Source organism: Pholcus phalangioides, unplaced genomic scaffold, assembly GCF_987345545.1.
Source record: "Pholcus phalangioides strain wild (caught in Gottingen) unplaced genomic scaffold, Ppha-v1.0 ptg000004l_1, whole genome shotgun sequence".
NCBI classification, from domain to species: Eukaryota; Metazoa; Arthropoda; class Arachnida; order Araneae; family Pholcidae; genus Pholcus; species Pholcus phalangioides.
Window position 1 is genome coordinate 24,000,159 of NW_028301597.1, and position 19,064 is coordinate 24,019,222.

The window sequence follows — 19,064 nt, forward strand, 5'->3', positions numbered from 1 at the left end:
ATTCTTGACCGAATCTGCACTGGAAAGTGTGAGTTCAACTATTATGTTTACATGAACAAAATTACAGAACATAGCTCATTTGCTTAAAACTGCCTGGTGGGCATAATAAAGCGGTCAGTTGTGACATATAATGCAAGTCATTTGCTACAAATTCTACAAGTACAACAATATGATTGCGATAACTGAACATTGGAATCGAAATAAATGCTTTATTATATAATAGGCATTTCTGTTAACATATTTAGTCTTACAAATGACAAAAACTTTTAATATATATTGGGGGGGGGGGGGGAGTTTACAAATTCCCTGGAAAATGAAATAATGTTTTTTTAGATGCATCTGCAATCAGTCAATCTTAGCTTGAGCGCAGCTTTACAGATGACTGACATGTATCATACACACACATAAACCACAATAAAACAAATGTGCAATGGTCAACAAAAACAAAAATTAAAGAAGCATATTTTTTTTTGCCTGCATGAAATATAATCAACAAAATCAAAACCTTCATGAAATATGTTCTCATGTAGAAACTACACATAGCCCATACCGTTATTTACCCGAAAAATATGATTTCACAAATAAGGCCCTATTTTTATGAGGCAAATTCTCTATAAAAACATTGTGAAGAACGAAGCTTGACAAATTGAGATGAAATTTAGGAGTCAATTTTCTTTGATACAAAGAGGTCTAAAATACTCTTTTTTTTATTCTGGATTCTGTGACTCTTTTCTATGTCAAAAAGTAGACATGCTTAGGTGAATCCCGAAAATTTGGTGCTATCCTTACACTCCAATTTAATCAAACTAGTTAAATCGAACAGAGAAATTTTGGGTTTTAGTTTCCATAGGCGCAAAAACCCCCAAAAGGCAAATGTATAAAAAAAACTGTGATGCACATCACAGAACCAATCGGTACCACCAGGGCTGCAACTAGAAACAAAAATTTACTATGTCGCCCCAGGGCCAGTACCAATTTTGGGTGATTCTGCTCTGGGGAAAAAGTGAACTTAAGTCTGGGGAAGCACCAGACCCCTTACACTTGCCCTCCTTTAGTTGTGGCCCTGGGTGCCACCACAGAATTTTAAGGAGGGAAAATACTCTTCCACATTTTCTAGATTATTATGGAAATTATAGAATATATATATATGCATGATACCAAAAGTGATTAAAATTTAAATAAGAGAGTGTATTAGGGATATTTCACCAAAGAAAATTTTTAGCCACCCGAGGACTTGTTGCAGAGAATTCTGCTCCAGGAGTGAAGACCATTATGGAGAGAATGATTAAAATAAAACCTGTGTTTATTCTCTGCAGTGAGCGATGGACATCACTTATCTGCTTCAAATATGGGTCACATTACAGAGCATAAGTATTTTTTGTTTAACATGTAAGATGACTTCATTTTGAAGAAAAACAAAACATGACAGACTAAAATTATTTACTTTTCCGTGAAACATTCACTTATTCTCATTCAGTAAATTGGTTACAAAATTGTGTTTCATATAATATATATATATGCAATTTGCATACACGGAGTCGTGCACTGTTCTTCGGGGAAAATATTGTTTTTCGTTTCTTCGAAAAGAAAGCCCAGTGCACCATATTACAATGTTCTATCATCTGTATCTTCCCAAACTGCTTAGATGAACATTCGCTTTAGCACTCATCGTGATCACTCTATCTAAAATGAAAAAATGCACACACATAAAGAGTGAAACTAAAAACAATAATGCTACATTCAAAAAGTTCTGGAATTTATTTTATAATGGAAGAAAGACATCAGACAGAACCTGCTTATTTGGTGTTTTCTTCAAAGTAACTGCCCTGTGCAATTATGTATTTTTACCACTATTCATACAAAGATGCAAACGTAAACTGCAAGCCTCTTTTTTGCCACATCCTCCAGTGCCTTTGTTGCTGCTCACAGTGCATCTTCGGAACCTGAGAATTGTTGCTGCCTCAAGTAAATTTTTTATCAGAGAAAAAAGGAAAAAGTCACATGGCGCAAGATCCGAGAAATAAGTTGGTTGTGGAAGTATCAGAATGTCAAAACATAACATTCCGATACATCCACAACCCGCTTATTCCCACTTGATCTCACGCCATGTGAATTTTTCCTCTGAAAAAAAAAGAATTTGCTTATGAGGGCAATGACTCTCAGGTTCTGAATAAATGCAGTGAAAATAATGAAGACAGGCTGAAGGAACGTGCCAGGGCTTTAGCCCTGTTAGTTCACCTATGATAAACCTGATTTCTTTAGTACAAAGCCACACACCATAGTTTATGAAACAAAATGTTTGTAAGTACATGTCCTGCTTTTAAAGTAACTGTCTTGCAATTAGGACAAGGATTATTTTATCGTTCTTAATAAAGCCAGATAACTTGATCCACATTATGTAATGAGCTGTACAGCTCTCATCGATGAGCCATCGTTACCAATCCCCCTACAATTTGCAGCAGGGCACTTAGGCTAAGACACTCTGTGAGCTCCCGCTGTAATGAATTTATAACATAAAAAAACAAAAAAATTATTTGAATCATCCCAGGCTAGAGCCCTGTCAATCTCGCCTGTGTACACTTATCCTGTAAACATGGGTGTCTAACGTATTTCGAACGTTTGGGTACTCCTCTATATTACTAAGCTTTATGTAGAAAATTTTGATTTCTCAACCAGTTGTTGGGGTACTCAGACCCGTGCCACAAATTCCTGTCACCCACAGCACCCCAGGCTTTAATGCCCCTGCCTGTAAAGAGGAAGTACAATGGAGCGACTTTTATCAAGAAATTGATTCAATTATTTTTCTGATGCTCCAGAGCCGCTCATGTAAGAAACAAATTTAGCCTTTGCCTTTATTTGACCGTTCCATGAAAATTACAGGGTGGGGGGTGGGGCAGGGTTTAAGCTACGGTTGCATTTTAAAATCTCGGAATGCAAAAGAATTGGTAGCCACTTTTGCAAAAATGCATACAGGCGGTACGGAACGAGTAGACATCCAACCATTAATCATTACATTAGTATTGTAGCATTTTGCTAAAGCTGTTCCCCTACCCCCATTTTCACTTTTTTGCAAAAGGAATTTTCTATCTATCTTAAACCCTAGGGTGGGGGAAGGGGCACACCAAAATGCACATTTGTCACACTTGTGAAAGGACCCCAAAGCACAGAATATGCCAAAACATGAGACGTACGTTGCAGAACAATCTAGAAGAATTTTAAGAAAAAGTGCACAAAAACACTATTACAGGTATGGGGATTTTCAGCCCCAGTCAGCCGAGTGCTCGTTACAGAACAATGCTGCTTTGGGGCGGAAGAGTAGGCTAAATTCTTGTTTCTGGTATTAGGGTCCCGCAGGTTCCGCTCAACATATTTGTTGCTAAAGTATGGTCCAAAAGCATGACATCATGTGGATTTTTAATGCTGGAATATTGACCAGAGACCCAACTTTTGAGGAACCCGCACTGGTCCAGCAGCTAGGGAGCCAACTTTAGCTTGGCTAGTTCACTTATCCTGTAGAAAGTAGATGGGAAGGGGGGGCCAACACCATTCTTTATTCAATCTGTGTTCGCTGGGTCCCAATCATGCAAGTTTCGACACGCATCCACTTGTATTAGACATTGTGAATACCTGCTTGACTGAAACTAATCAGAGGCATCACCAATTCCATTATTTCCAGATACATACTTAATTATCGATTCAATCTTTACGTCTCTTGCCCTTGTCCCTGTCGTCTTCCATGGGGCGTTTGCTAGCTCTCTTGGCTTCTGTCAAGAACTTATCCAAACCAAAAGGATCCTCTTCTTCCTCTGGCTTCTCAAATTGAACGGGACCATCCCTCCTAGCACTACGGTCGGTACCAGAAAACTCCTTATCTGGAACGAATCTTGATGTCTTCATCAATTTGTCTAGATCCTCTCCATAAATATCTTTGTCCTGGTTGCCACGCGGTCGATAAATGTTCTGAGAGAGGACCTGGTTCGATCTCCACGGCTTATCGTAAACGTTATAGTCCTCCTCTTCTCCGAAACCACTGTCCATGCCTTTGGTTGTATTGAAGAGACGTTGGTCGAACTGCAGTTCGTTCGAAGCTTTCGCGTTCGGTAAACCCAGAGCTATTTGCTCGCTGATGTCTCTCTCACGCTGTTTCTCGAGTTTCGACCTTTTATCGGGAGCTGCACGGGCGATATTCCTCTCTCTCTGACGATCTTTATGTCTTTCGTATCTCAAAGCCTCTCGTTCTTTCAACTCCTCATCAGTCTTCTCTGCAGTAGCTTGTGTGGTTCTTATACCAGCTCTTTCTTCGCGGGCCTTCTGAGCCAACATCCGCAGATGTTCTTCTTTCTTCTCTTTTTCTTTTTGTGCCAACTTCTTCTCCAGCTGCGATCTCATCTCGACGGCTTCCCTAGCTTTCCTATCAGCTACATACAAAGCTTCAGCCAGCTTCGCGAATTTCTCATTGATGTGCACTTGCTGTAAACCTCGTCCGTCAGCGGCCAGTCTCTTGTCCAACGGTATAGTATAACCTTTCGTATTCTTCCAATTTGAGATACAAGGAGGAATCCTCCACTCTTGTTGCTCCTTAACAGTGACTTTACGGGTCGGCGAATGCATGACAGGTGCCGGTGGTGAAGGGGGACCCCTGGGTATCTTCTTGTTGATCTTGAAATGAGGAGGCTCCATGGGATCTTTCTGAACTTCCACCATCCGAATAATTCGCTGCTTCGCCCCGGAATTGAAAGCGAATCCCTGCTGGGTCGGGGTGTACCTAATATACTGGGCAGGTCCAGTTTTCTCGGCTGCTCTCACAGGCATCGCCGCTGATATCTTAGTATGCGTGAGCTTCTCCAGAGCCAACCGAGTAGCTTCTGTGGTTTCTTTGACATCATCCTCGGTGGGCTTCTGCAGTTCAGGGTCATCCTCGTTGGTTATCTCCGACGGCAATAGGTCTTGGAACTTGTGGTAGACGACTTTATCCTTGCTGTGCCCCTGTCTAACGATGACGTCGTACTTGATCTTGCCCTGGGCATCCAGCTGCACGGGCAGGGCATTGCTGGTGCCCTTACCCGATTCCGACTTACTCCTGCCGAGGTCCAACGGGTACTGCGCGACGTGTATCTCGGGAAACGCCCCGCCGTCTCCGAAGTCTTCTGCCGTCCTCGGCGTCCAGTTCTTCCTCTGGCCGTATGGTGGTGCGGATCTCGACGCTGACACCAGCAGGGCTCCACTGCCGCCAGGAAATGGACGCCGTTTCATCCTGTCCAGGTCATCGCGATCCAGGACGACCTGCGTTGGCGCAGGCAGCACTGCCTTCAAGGAGGCCATTTTTTTTTTCAATTATAAGCAAACAAAATTTCGTTCAAAGTTAAATCGTCACACTAATTCATCACAAACCATTTCTGGTGCACATAGGACCAAAAAACATAACAACTTGAGATACTTTTACGCATTAGAGTTGTTTGCTTCTCAATTCTGGACATTCAATGACCATACGTCCCATACCAACTTTTTTTTAATTCCAAAAAATAATTATTTGATTCAAAAAATAAAGACATAATTCATATTAAAGTTACCAATAAAGATGAATTGCACAACTAATAAATTACATTACAGTAGTTATTGAGCAATTATGAATGTTCATCTCAAATCATCGGCCCATAGTTAAAACAGTTTCAATTTACTATAAGTTTGATATACCTCTTTAGCTTACGTGCATTGGTAATTTTTAAATAGTTTTAGTTCAGCAGTAGTAGGAAAATTAGATGATAATTAGTAACGTCCCGTATTTAATCTGACAAAATATGGTCAAATTTATCATTTCCCTGTGAAAATAAGAAACTAGTAAAAAATATAGTAGGTCTTGTGCTGTCATCTATTAAATTTAAATTCAACTAAAAGAAATGAATAATGGCTGGAGAACTTGTATTACTGTATTATTTTAAATTTTTTAAAAGCAAACTGATACAAACAAAATTTAAAATTCTAAATTTTTCAGAACACCACATATAAATCATTACTATGCCTATGTGGGACACTACTTGAGAACCAGTTTCAATTTTAAATGAATTTCATAAATTTTGAAATTTTTTCACAAGTTTTCATCAATTTTAAATGAATTTCATTTTCCATCGTTTTAATTACATCTCCTAGATGGCGGCACAAGTTATAGTGTTGAGGGGTTTTTTTTTCTATGGCCGAAATTATCGAATTTATGGTTACCATAGGGCCATCCCTACCAACCGTCCTCCTTTAAATGTCATTTCAAGTGTCCTCCAACATTTCGGAGAATTCGTTTTTTGTCCTCCCTATTCAAGTTTCTCGCATTATTTTTATAATTATTTCTTCTCCCATTTGAGACTTTCTTCATCGATATGAGTGTTTTGTGCTTTTTTCCCCCACACCAATTCACTAATTAGCCGTCGAAATTCCCAGAATCTTTCCGTTTCTCTTTTGTTAGTGGTTCTGTTTTAATTATAACGCTATATGAATCGTGATGATTGAAGTAGTAATTTGTATGCTTTGAACCCCAAAAAAATGAAATGTGAGTGAGATTACTTTTATATACATTAATAAGACTAATCACAGTCAAGCAGAGTGGCGCAGTGGAAGCGTGCTGGGCCCATAACCCAGAGGTCCGTGGATCGAAACCACGCTCTGCTAGAAATTTTTTTTTTTTTCCCTCCCACGCAATTTTTATACAAATACAACGCCACAACAGGTAACATGCCCAACGACGTGGATGAGAAAAGGATGCCCATAACAAATATGGATGTCATATATTTCAAAAATACAGCAACCCAATTACAAAAATTATAAACAATATATACACATGATGCAATGCCCATAAAGAATGTTGTCTTAGACTTTATCCGGCATTCAGGGGCCGTTCAAGTATTACATCAACAGATTTTTATCCATTTACGATCCCCCCACTCCTATCAACAAAATTTCGTCAGCTTTGCTCCCCCACCTAACACATATTGAGATCAGAGATGTACGCGGGGGCTGGGGGTGGAGTCAAGAACCCCTATTCCCCACCTTCCCCAGAGGAACACAAATTTATTTTTGTGATATCAAAAAATTTTTTTTTTTAATTTAAATTTCGGGGGAAAGAAAACCCTTTACATACTATATGTTGTTATAAACGATTTCTGTTAATTTTAATGCTATTTGAAGGCTAAAAACTCAAACTTCTCTTTCAAGAAATTCATTGCGACCCACCTTAAGCCATATATATGCTAAACCCACGATCCGCGGGCCAAATGTGGCCCTCTGGTTATGGGAAGTGGCCCACTACCTGAAACTTAATTTTGTTAAAATGAACTAAGTGGCACATTTTCGGATCATCAGATCCCACGGCACATTCGCAGATCACGTATTAAGTGACCAATAGCAAATTTACAGCCCACTTGGGTGACCTGCGGCACAGAGTTCCAGAACGTTTAAGAGGTCCGTGGCACATTTAGAGATCGCTTATTAACGCGCGGCACAGTTCCAGAGCATTTAAATGGCATACACCCATGGGCGGAGATACAGGGGGGGGGGGAGCCAGCGTCAAAGGTGGAGTCGACGGATCTAATGCATATATGAATTGACATCATCTCCACCTATGCCAGCAACACATTTCTGGAGCACTTGATCAGCCAGGACGCATTTCTGGAGCTATTGATCAAACTGGATACATTTCCAGATCACTTGAAGGATCCACGAAACATTGAGATAACCAAAGTGGCTCTGGGGGGGGGGGAAGAGGCTCGACGATAGATACAACGTTAGTTCAGGTGCCCACAAGCTAGGAAAAGGTTTCTCTCGTTCTCTTTTTTTTTTTGGCAAACCGACTAAGGTGCCATTAAGAATATTCCATATTTTTAATAAAGGTTGGCGTGTGACGTAAGCATAGGCAAACGCAGAATTTTGTCTGGAGGGGGGATTAAATTTTTACGTTTTTCCCGGCAAAATAACACTATAATTTCGGCTTGAGGGGGGGTCAGAACCCCAATCCCCACCCTTTGCGTACGCCAATAGGGGAGGGGGGGGGCACCCCAACGTCAAAGGTGGAGTCGACTAATGTAATGTGTATACAAATCGACATCATAGTCGTGCCTCCCCCCCCCCCAGACTTTCATGTTTATCTACGCCTATGCACGGACGTAAAAGACTGAACGGAAAATGGACCACAATGGACTATACGCAATATATGTAGTTATACTAGTGGTTTTCAATCTTTTTTCACCTTTTGTCACCAACAGTTCCCTTGCCCGATTTACGGTTTATCTGCAGCTCCAAATAATATTATTGCAGATAATTTCACTCATAAAAAAACATAAATGAGCCCACAAATCAATATCTCCACCTCGCCGCAATGCCCTAACCGCTTCCCCCACAAGCGATTGGCGAGAAATTTGGATCTCTGCTTGACAAATCGGTAAATACAATATAAGTTTTGATAACCTTGTTCTAACCTATAGCATGTTAGAAAACGGAAAGAAAAAAAAGTATGAAGTAAGAAAAAAAAGTGATGAATGAAAAAAAAACCCCAGTATATTACTATACTCTCTTCTTATCTATAATACTTAAATATACTTCATACCTACTATCTCTTATCTAATACTTATAGATAAGAGATAGAAGGTATGAAGTATGTTTATCTTCCCCTCTTTTGTTACATCTAAGCCCTGTTCACATGTGGAAAGACTAGCATTGGGAGTTTTAACACCCGCTTGACTTTTTTTTCCTTCATAAGGAAAGAAATGGAGAGCAGTCATTGGTGAAAATTCGTGAAGTGTGTTCTAAACTAGCTTTTTCTATTTCCTATGTGAGCAGGGTTTTTGCCTTCTGGAGCAAACATTATTTTGCCGCCTCCAAAACATTAAGTTTGTAATTCTATAACAATGTTCTTTTTTTCCACCTAAAACTACGCTCTCTAAATTTTGCTGCCCGGGTAGTTACCTTTCCCCTGGACCCCTCTAGTTTAGGCCCTGATTTAGCGAAACTGTGTTTTGGTTACTGCAGGATTTCCTTTCAGTGTAGAGATGGCCACCAGCAACAAGAAACACGTATTGAATTTGAACACAAAAATAGAGTTCGTAGAAGAGTAAAAAAGCAAGAATTAAGTGTTAGATGTGTAGAATCTTCCTTTCTTTCTTTAACAAATGTTATTGGTTGTTGATCTCGTCACTATTGTTTTATAAAAAGGTATTCAATTTCTCAATTTTTATTTTAAACACAGTGAAACCTCGCTACAACGATACTTGATATAAAGATATCCTTTACTACGATAAATCCCTCTATAATGATATTTTTAGATTTTTGAAACAACTATGAAACTACATATTTTGTTCAAAATCGTTTTGAATTTAATTTTAACTTTGTCACTTGTGTTCCTTCTTCTGAAGGCAGTGACATTGGAGCCAGGGGTGCTGTGGGTGCTCGAGCACCCACAGTAATTTGTGACATGGATCCAAGCACTCCCAGAATTGATACTGAAATTAAAATTTCCAATATAAAACTAAAGATGAGCACCCACAGTTTCAAAACACTTCCAATGCCCCTGTCTGAAGACATATGATAACATCAAGATTTTGCACTAAAAATCACTGAAAGCTAAAGTAAGTTATTGGTACTTTCTGTGTGAGATACGAAAGTGCAATGCGGTAAACTTCTTTACAGGGGGACAACATATCTCGGTGAATTTTTATAATAAATTAACCAAAATTAAAATTTTTTGCTGCGGATAAATACATAAAAGCGCATTTTCTGATGGTATTAACAATGTCGATGTAGAAAGATAACAACAGCATAAATTTGATCACACTTGAATTATCAAGGATAATTCTGCCTCTCGATATAACGATAATCCCTCTGACCACGAAAAAAATATCCAAGTAGAGTCTACAACAATATTTTTTCGTGGTTTGCACAATATTGTTAAGTATGGGGAGGGGGGAGAGGTGTTTCACTGTATTAAATAATTTTCGACAAAAGTAAGTGTTCATTCTATTGCTATTCAGGAGAACATTTTATATCTAAGTTTAACTATTAGTGCATTAAATATATTTCAAATGTATAGTTATTTGAAACAGCAAACATAAAAAAAAATTCAAAATAATAATATGCATGTCTGTATAACACTCGTTGGTTTATAGAAGTTAGGATGATGTTCTCAAAACAAGTTTTTTAAACGATTGAAATAAATTATTGCATATATTTTTATGTGCACCTCTATGAAACAGAAACCTGTTTGGAACGGAAAATAATTTCAGTCTCTTCACCTTCCGTTTTATACAGGTTTCACTGTATATTGGCCTTGGTGAAGGAAAGGATGAAATAGTTAAACATCATATTCAAGAAGAAACCCATTCACGCTGTTTCATTTTTTCAAACTCAATTTTGTAAAATGCTTTTATAAAACATTCAAACCACACACAGAATGAAAAAGTAAATATTGTTTTTTAATCACAACAAAGTTTGTACAAATTGTGAGACCCTTGATATTAAAATTCATTGCGTAAAATGCATAACTATGTGCTTACACTAAAAATGCATCGACACCGAATATTAAATGCATCAAACTACTTTACCCCACACAGACAGAACCCTTTCAAGTAAATGAGATTCTAATAAATGAATAAAAAAAAATTATGAACACATAAAATATATATATAATAGAAAAACAAAACTCATTACTATAATCAAGCAATTTCAGTCAATGGTTTTAAAACAAATTCTGAAATTACGAGAAGTCATCGTTCATTGTTTTCAAGAGATTGCTAGAAATTTCTGTTTCGGAAGTGAATCAAATATATACATATAAATGGACAATTTTTTTTGTTTGACTCAGAATAAATCTCTCCATCTGGCATATGTTAATGTATAATATACCTCCACAAAAGAAGTCCAAATCCAAGTGCATATGAAAAAAACTGAGGTTTCAGATCAGTTCCTGAAAGCTAGAATGAAGTAAAAACTAGTAAATAAATTTTGAAAAACCTTGAAATTATTGTAAAAACAAATTTGAAAATCAACAAGTTTTGTATAAAGTAAACTCAGTCAATTCAGCCACTCCCTACTACAGTTGACGCTCGTTATAACGACCTGACATTAATGCAGCCATTCCATTACAATGACCTGCAGGAAAAGTTCCAAATGTTTGCCATATAAGGACTGTGCTATACATTTCCCTTCCGATATAATGTCCTCCCAATATAACGTCCGTTCTTCGTGAAAAAATGGTGCGGGGGGGGGGGGGTCGTTATAAGAGCATCAAATGTATATAAAAGTCTATATTAGGATGGCTGGAGGTTCTAATTTACCCAGTTTAATCTATATAAACTTTATCCTACTGATAATAATCTACCAGCTTTTACTACAACTTTTTTTTTCAATCTTTCTTCTTTTTTTTTCTCCCCCTTTCAAACAATACACGACCTAAGCTATATTTGAAATCAATAGGCTTTCTGGATATTATTCTGAGGTGAACAGGAAAGAAAAAAGTGTTGTTTCTCTCCACTGTGAATCAAAACCAGGATCTTTTGCATACCGAGGAAAGTGCCCGGGCAAGAGGTCCTGGATTCCTGGTGAGGAGAAACAACATTTTTTTCCTGTTCACCTCGGCATAATATCCAGAAAGCCTATTGATTTTATGTATCTTAGTCGATCAGAAAAAAAAACTATTATCCATCTCTAAGCTATATTGTTTATTGAAAATTTTAGCCACTATCCTCTTTTAGGAGAACATGCCCTCTTTTTTTAAGTTATTTTAAGTGTCCTCCTACGTTTCAGAAAATTTGTCTTTTTGTCCTCCTTTTCCCCAGTTTTTGGAATTATTTTCCTTTTTTTAAAGAAAAATTTCTTTTCCACTCTGAAACATATCTCATCATTGATATATGTGGGTGTTTTTATGTTCTTCTTCACACACATTGACCAATAGACGTCAAAATTCCAAGAATTTATTCTGCTTTTGCTGTATTTTTATGGTTGTGCTTCAGTTGGGAAAAATTTTTGTTTATGGCTAGTATTATTGGTCAGTATACTGGCAACATTTCTTGCTAAAATTTGGAAGAACAATGCCATTAAGAGTGCATGCGTTATTAATAGTTAGAGTTTGACTTTTTTTAACTAGAAAGGACCTTTGGGTGAAACAAGCATTACAAGCTCCACTCCCCTTAACTACTGGGGTCAAAGATGGCATAATTAAGTAAATGTACGCTGTTTTAATTTTATTGGCTCTCATTTGACTGTGAATCCAGGCCCATTCTATATTACTTATACTTGAAGATTTTAATGCTTGTATGCTCAGAAAATACCCTTTATGATGCGTCCTCCTGTTTATTATTATTATTTATTTGTTGCCTCACTGTCATTTTCTGCAGACGAGGGCTAATTCGACCAGGACCTACTGCCAAATCCGAACAGCAGCATTTGACATTATTTTTTCATATATCTGGGAGATTGGTGCACTAACCTTTCAGGGAGGGGGGGACTTCTTGTGGTAGTGGCATGTTTTGCGGTCATATTAGTAGTAGGTGATATTATCACAGTTTCTGTTGCACCTATGTATCAGGATAGATTTTGGCAAGGGCAAATCAAGTGTCAAACACATGGCACCTCTATACATCCTTTGATACTGTAGGCAAGTATCTTATAAACAGGGGCAACAACCTTATACAATGCAGTAATCCTAACATCCTACATGCAATCCATGATTTCAATTATCCAACATATTCCCTGGTCCCCAGTGACTGTCAGATTAATTGGGAGTCTACTGCACACATGACCAGTGTAGATGCCCCGAATCCTATGAAAATCCTTGACTTTTATATGAAATATCTTAGACAAAGCACCATTTTGTGGTATAATGCACAATTTTCATGGGTGTGATTGCGCCAATTCCATTTATGCAATAACTGTAATTTCCTTACACTACTGTGAAATAACAGAGAATTATCTCATCCTGAAACTTAAATTCACTCACAGAAATATAACAGTTGAATAAATTCTAAATATAAGCAAACTTTCAATGTATGGTATAAAGTGAGTTAAAAATGCCAATGAGTGTGGTGATATATATATACTTTGTGCATAGCAAACAGGGGATATGGCATTTTACTGGAAAACTGTTGATTTTAGAGGTACACATCCAATTAGAAAAAGTTTCCAAATAATGTGTAGTACTCAGATATGTCAGTCATGTTTCAAGGGGGTTGTGACGTTATTAAAATTATGATAAAATAAAAATCCCTGTGTGCACCAAAACCCAATTAAGAAGTTGTTGCCCTACCTCTCTTGATGGCAATAAGAAAAATTGATGTTTCTAAATGCAATATTCATTTAAGATATTCAAATTTGAAAAACAGATGAAAGTCGGGGGAAAAATAGTTCTAACTACGGAAAACCCCATTTTATCTGCATCTAACGCTGTTTCCCCCCAATTTCCTCCGTTTTTTAAATTCAAATATATTAATGAATGCATTTAAAGAATGAAATTTTTTTAATTAGCATCAGGAAAGACAGGGCAACAAATTTCTAATTGGGAGCACACAGGGTCTGTATAAAAATTTGCTTTATTTTAATAACTATATGACCCCTTGAAACGTGAATGACATATCTGAGTACTACACGTTATTTGGAAACTTTCCCCAATTGGAAGTATACCTCTAAGATCAACGGCTCGCTAGTAAAATGTCATACCCCCTGTATGTATAGCAATAGCAATATGTAATTTGAAGGAATAATAGTAAAAGTTAAGTTACTAGAAATTTTTTCATAATTTTCATAAACACAAAAATAATCATATTCAACCACTAGAAAAGTGTTTCATAAAGACATGGTAACTTGGCAAAAATAACTTTTCAGAATCACACTATGAACAGAAATCACACTATAAATTTCCTTTTTATACTTCAAACAATGTAGGTATTATAAGGTAGAAAATTTTAATAATTAATGTATCATTTAAATCTGAGGGGGGGGGGGGGGAAGTAAAGGTTCTAAAGATAAAGATGCAGTTCTTACTGTAACAAAATAGTTGCAACGATCTCCATGACAACATTCAGCACATTCCCAATCATTATACCAAATACGGTCACACCGTCTGCTCACACCATCTATCGCTTTATTACACTGCTGTAGAGTAGCACAGGATTTTGATACGTAAAATTGCTTCTTTCCAGCTGAATCCCAGTATGGAGTGCCTGGAATTTACGCGAGAAGAAATTTTTCACATTTAAAATCAAATATAGAATTTTTTTTTCTTTCAAGGAACAAAACATAATGTTCAAAAGGATTTTGAATACTGAGAAATTAAAAATCAGAGTAAAGACTTCATTGAATTAGGAATGAAAAGCTAAATAAATTTTCCCATTTAATATAGGATTACACTATAAGAGAATGCGTGCGTTTTGTACAGAGATACAACTAAAGTAGGTCTGTATATGCATATAAAAAAAAATCATCAATCATATTGGGCCTCATTTGACTCGATGGACCAGGCCAACTATTAAAACATCACTGGAACAGTTGGTGTATCTCATAAAAAGTTTTTATTATATTTATGAATCACACTTTGGATCAGTGTTTCCCAAAGTGGGCGATAGAATGGTCCAAGGGGGCGATAGAACCTACTGATTTAACATAGGATCCTATGGGTTTACTCGAGTTGGGGGGTGATGAGAGGGAAAAATTTCTGATGAAGGGTGCGATAGAACAAAAAAGTTTGGGAGACTATGCTTTGGATTCCATTCACCTACCAAGAACTTCATGAAAAATAATTGTCCTGTACAGCAGGGGTGGCTTGTGAAGGCGTTTTTCAGGTCCAGAGTTTTGTAAAGGGTCTGCTTTTTTTTTATCCGGAATTTTGTGAAAGGTCTGGAAAATGAGCCCAAATTTTGGCTGGGTGGAGACCTGTGATATTGGAAGAGTAGGAATTTTCACACAATTTGCAAAAGCCATTGCCGATGGCAACTGCTAAACTTAAATGATGATATTCAATGTTGTCCAAGGCTTAAGCTCACTGAGCAAACTATTTATGTAAATGTTGCGTTGATAGAGCATTATTATTTTTGTACTGCATACACATAATGTGAAAAATAATTTGATAAACAAAAATAAAAGTTTTCATAACAGTACAATGTCTTACAAATTGTGAAGACTACATGTACTCAGGGCCAGACCTAGAGGGATCAGAGAGGGCAATTGCCCAGGCTTAAAAATGTAGGGGAGGGGGGGGGGGTGGTTTTTGGGGGAAACAAAGAACACATTTTATTAAATTAATAAATTTTAAATTGATGGCAGCGGCAAAAATCTTAGTTATGGCCCTGCATGTTCTTGACTACATATTATCGCTGATAGGTGGTGATATATTTTTGGAAATTTGCACCCCCCCCCAAAATATCAGACCATGCGTCGCCACTGTTGTACAGCTGGGAACTGCATATTAATGTTGTCCTAAATAGAAAGTTAGATCCACAGATGTCTAAAATCTCTGATTGTCTGAACAAAGCCACAGATTTCAGAGTAGAACAGGCCAAAGGCCAAAATAAAATAAAGAAGAAATACATAACCAGTCTTCTGTATAATGTCCACCTGGTGACCTTTAAGTTAGAAATTCCTTGGAATATGAACTGGGTCACCATTCGGTTAGGATGTATAATTTCACTCTGCTCATAACAGCAGTTTTCAAAGGGCACTGCCAACATAATCTGCAAAGTGAGTTTACTTGATATTAAGTCACTCCCATTTATAAAGTTTTTATTCAATTTTCAATGGTGATGCTACCAGACACGATTGGGATAGAGCCTGGGTCTTGCCTTTTGTCTGACGGGGGTGATGCTGTACGAAGGTCGGACTGTAGCCTATCTTGATACTATACTTCCCTCACCTCATAGGCACTGGAACATAAGAGCTGAGGCCATTTGAGCCCCCTCCCCCATAATAAATTTTGTAAAGAAACTGAGCCTTCAATAATTTCTGAAAAATACAATGCAATGCAACTTCCAGCTCCTGCGTACATGCTTGAGTCCCGTATATACGGGACGACCAGCAACTTTCAGCCCCCCTCCAATGTTTTCTTCACGTCTGCGCCTCTGACTTACTTTTACCTCAACCTTTCACTCCAATCTATCCATACCTTTTCCTCTCAAAATTTAACTTGTTTACATAGGTGCATTAAGAATTTGCGACAATATTATAAAAATATATATATATAGGTATTTTCATCCACATTCAGAAACATGTTAGATCTAAGTAAATATGGTGGAAATGATGCTGTATGATGAAATAATGGAATAGCTAACTTATAAATAATATATAATAGAATGAATGTTTTTATACATACTTCCCCACCGTATCTCAGACAGGCATCTGTCTTCTTCTATATCACAAGTCTTGATAGTATTTATACATTTATCGTTGTTATCTTCTTGTTGAGTACAAACGTAACACTCAAGAGCATCTGATACTAAATAGAGGGCAAAAAAGAAGAATTTTATGAACAATAAAAAAATTTTAAACAAAATTTAACATTTTGAATTGCAAATTTAATAATGCCAGGTGCTTAAAACCATGTAAAAAAATATTGAATGGAGTACGAGCTTGTCACAACAAAAACCTACAATAGTGGAAGAAATTGTAACCAGAGAATGATTAATCGTTTCGCCATCACAAGGCTATTGCCGCTCAACCAAACTTTTCGCCAAGAGTTATAGAATGCTTAGCCCCAAATTTTACATTATACATATACCTCTGATTATAAAAGACTTAAAAGCAATGCACATCTTCACTCTAGACCAGAGTTTTTCTCGATTTGAAAAGAAGAAAAGCATCTTCAACATTACCTTACTGATGATCATGATCGCCAGGGCTTGACGAATCGAGAAAAAAAAAATCTAGACCTCAACCAAATATTTTAAAAGCAAAGTGTATTTTTTTGCCTGAGTTATTAATGGCATATCAAGAAATTAAGAGAGTTATAATTTTTTTAGTCACATTGGTGACCAGGCGTCTGGGATTTGTCAAGCCCTCCTGCTGATCGTGTATTGCAAATCGCTCGTAACAGCGTTATTCTTGTGACACACTCATTATATTGATCTTTAACTGTATTTGTGCATCAACCCTTTAAGGGGCAATTAGAAATCACTAAAATCGCACTTCAAAATGTTATATATTTTTTAATTAGGTAGGTTGATTTTCAGCAGGTGAAGGGGTATAGGGAAAGGTTTTCTGTTAAGAAATTATTTCTACAAAATATCTGGGCTTGTCTAAAATAAGAAGCTTTTATAGAGAGGAGATATCTCGTTGTTGCTACTTGAACAGATAAAAAATTTCTAGGTTAAGATAGCGATTTTCCCATTTGAATTAAATTGTTCCTGGACAGAATAATCACCTAACGATTCATTCTGCCCAAGGCATGGTTATCTTTGCATTATCACTCAAGATATGACTTTGAACTACTACTACCAATTAACCAAACATGCACATTCCTCTGAGGAATTTTTAACGAACTGGTGCATGCCGAAGTTGTAGGCCTGTTGCTCTATATGGAAAGACTTTGTAACGAGGAGATCAGCTCGCATTTGTGCCTTGAAGTTGGGAACCACACAGGGCTGTAGCATGCCTTCTGGGGCCTCTAGGGCAGACCTCATACAGGCTTAGAGAGATGGCCTCTCTTGTAAGCGTTATTATTATGCAAAACTAGTGTACATTTTTGTGGGCCCCATTTTCGGCTCAGGGGCCCCAGTTGTCCTAACTTAGTTACGGGCCTGAAACCACCGAAAAATAACTTAAGCTGACCTACACTGTGGCGATGGTGGGGTTCGAACATTGGTCCTTGTGATGCAAGTCCATCATAATGACCACTCGACCAACACTGCGACCCATGACTTTGAACTGTAAGACCAGCATTACATTATAAAGGGTTTAGAAAATATTTTTTTACAAAACAAAAAATTCAACCAACAAGTGCATAGGTTACATTCAACCATCAGACTTATTGGTTGTTTTTTTTTTTCAAGTTTTATTCAAGATCTTTTACCAATCTTTTATAGTGTTATCTCAGCCTGAGTAAAAATCAAATTAACGTACTGGAATGAAAAAAAAAAAACCTCTGACATGACATAATCAGAGAAAAATCTCAAAGGGAAACAAAAACACTTATAGGTCAATCATTTTCAAGGACATGTAACATTCAATGATCAATCTAAATATGTTATAAATATTTCCTTTTTTATATATCATCTTTTTAAAGCTGATGTTATAATTATTTTGTGTCATTGAAGCTAATAAGCTATCACATAAAAACAAATATAACGGTTCTTTCGGAAATATGGGTGTGGCTACGTTAATTCAATACAAATTTTGTTTTTCATTAAATATAAAATTAGTAGCATACGTAAAATAACAAGGGTTATGGCTATTAATAAATTAATAACTTCATTAAATCTCAAAGAATGTACTTCGGGGGAAGAAAACAAATGTGTAAAAGAAATTATAATTTCTCACTGTATGGCAGGAAAAACAACACAAACAAAACGTTTTTCATCATATTGTCTTTCATCATAACAACAAGATGCTACGCATAATGATTACAAGTAAACAAACAAGCAAAAACCACGTGGCAAGCTAATTCGGTTCAGTTGACGTCAAAACTGAATCAATTGGTCGGAATGATGTTGGCAGTTGTTTTGAAATTTCAAAGTTCAAAAGACGTAAACAAATAAAATAAATAAACATTTATATCAACGAAGTGCTGTGCAATTATACTGGATATTGGATTTTTGGACTTTAGTTCTGTCATTTGATCAGCTCCATGGATATTTTTTAATATCAAAAAGTGAGTTTAAGGAAATATTTTGATTTTTGTAGCAAAAAAAAATTAATTTTTAGATTTTTTTTATCAACTTAAAAACTTTAAGGGGTCATTCAAGTATTACGTTAGCATCGAAGGGGGATTTCGGATTTGCTGACTTTTGATGACAGGAGAGAGAGGGGAGATTTGAAGGTTGCTTACGTCATCAACCCCCACTTTTTGAACGTATGAAATATTCTAAGCTGCTGACGAAATTATACTGACA

At 37.0% G+C, this 19,064-nt stretch overlaps 2 protein-coding genes across 2 annotated transcripts; both read right to left on the minus strand.

Annotated features, from left to right (window-relative positions):
- On the minus strand, positions 1 to 5,435 carry Bx42 (Puff-specific protein Bx42). Its single transcript, XM_089231152.1, has 2 exons — positions 3,685 to 5,435; positions 1 to 1,683 (listed from the first exon to the last, which is right to left on the minus strand). The coding sequence occupies exon 1, from the start codon at positions 5,320 to 5,322 to the stop codon at positions 3,697 to 3,699; it is 1,626 nt and encodes a 541-aa protein (XP_089087278.1). The 5' UTR covers positions 5,323 to 5,435; the 3' UTR covers positions 1 to 1,683; positions 3,685 to 3,696.
- Positions 5,436 to 10,427: 4,992 nt separating this feature from the next.
- cold (coiled) lies at positions 10,428 to 18,796 on the minus strand. Its single transcript, XM_089231153.1, has 4 exons — positions 18,493 to 18,796; positions 16,331 to 16,453; positions 14,011 to 14,189; positions 10,428 to 10,946 (listed from the first exon to the last, which is right to left on the minus strand). Exons 1-4 carry the CDS (start codon positions 18,548 to 18,550, stop codon positions 10,863 to 10,865), a joined length of 444 nt encoding a protein of 147 aa, XP_089087279.1. The 5' UTR covers positions 18,551 to 18,796; the 3' UTR covers positions 10,428 to 10,862.
- Positions 18,797 to 19,064: the final 268 nt, after the last annotated feature.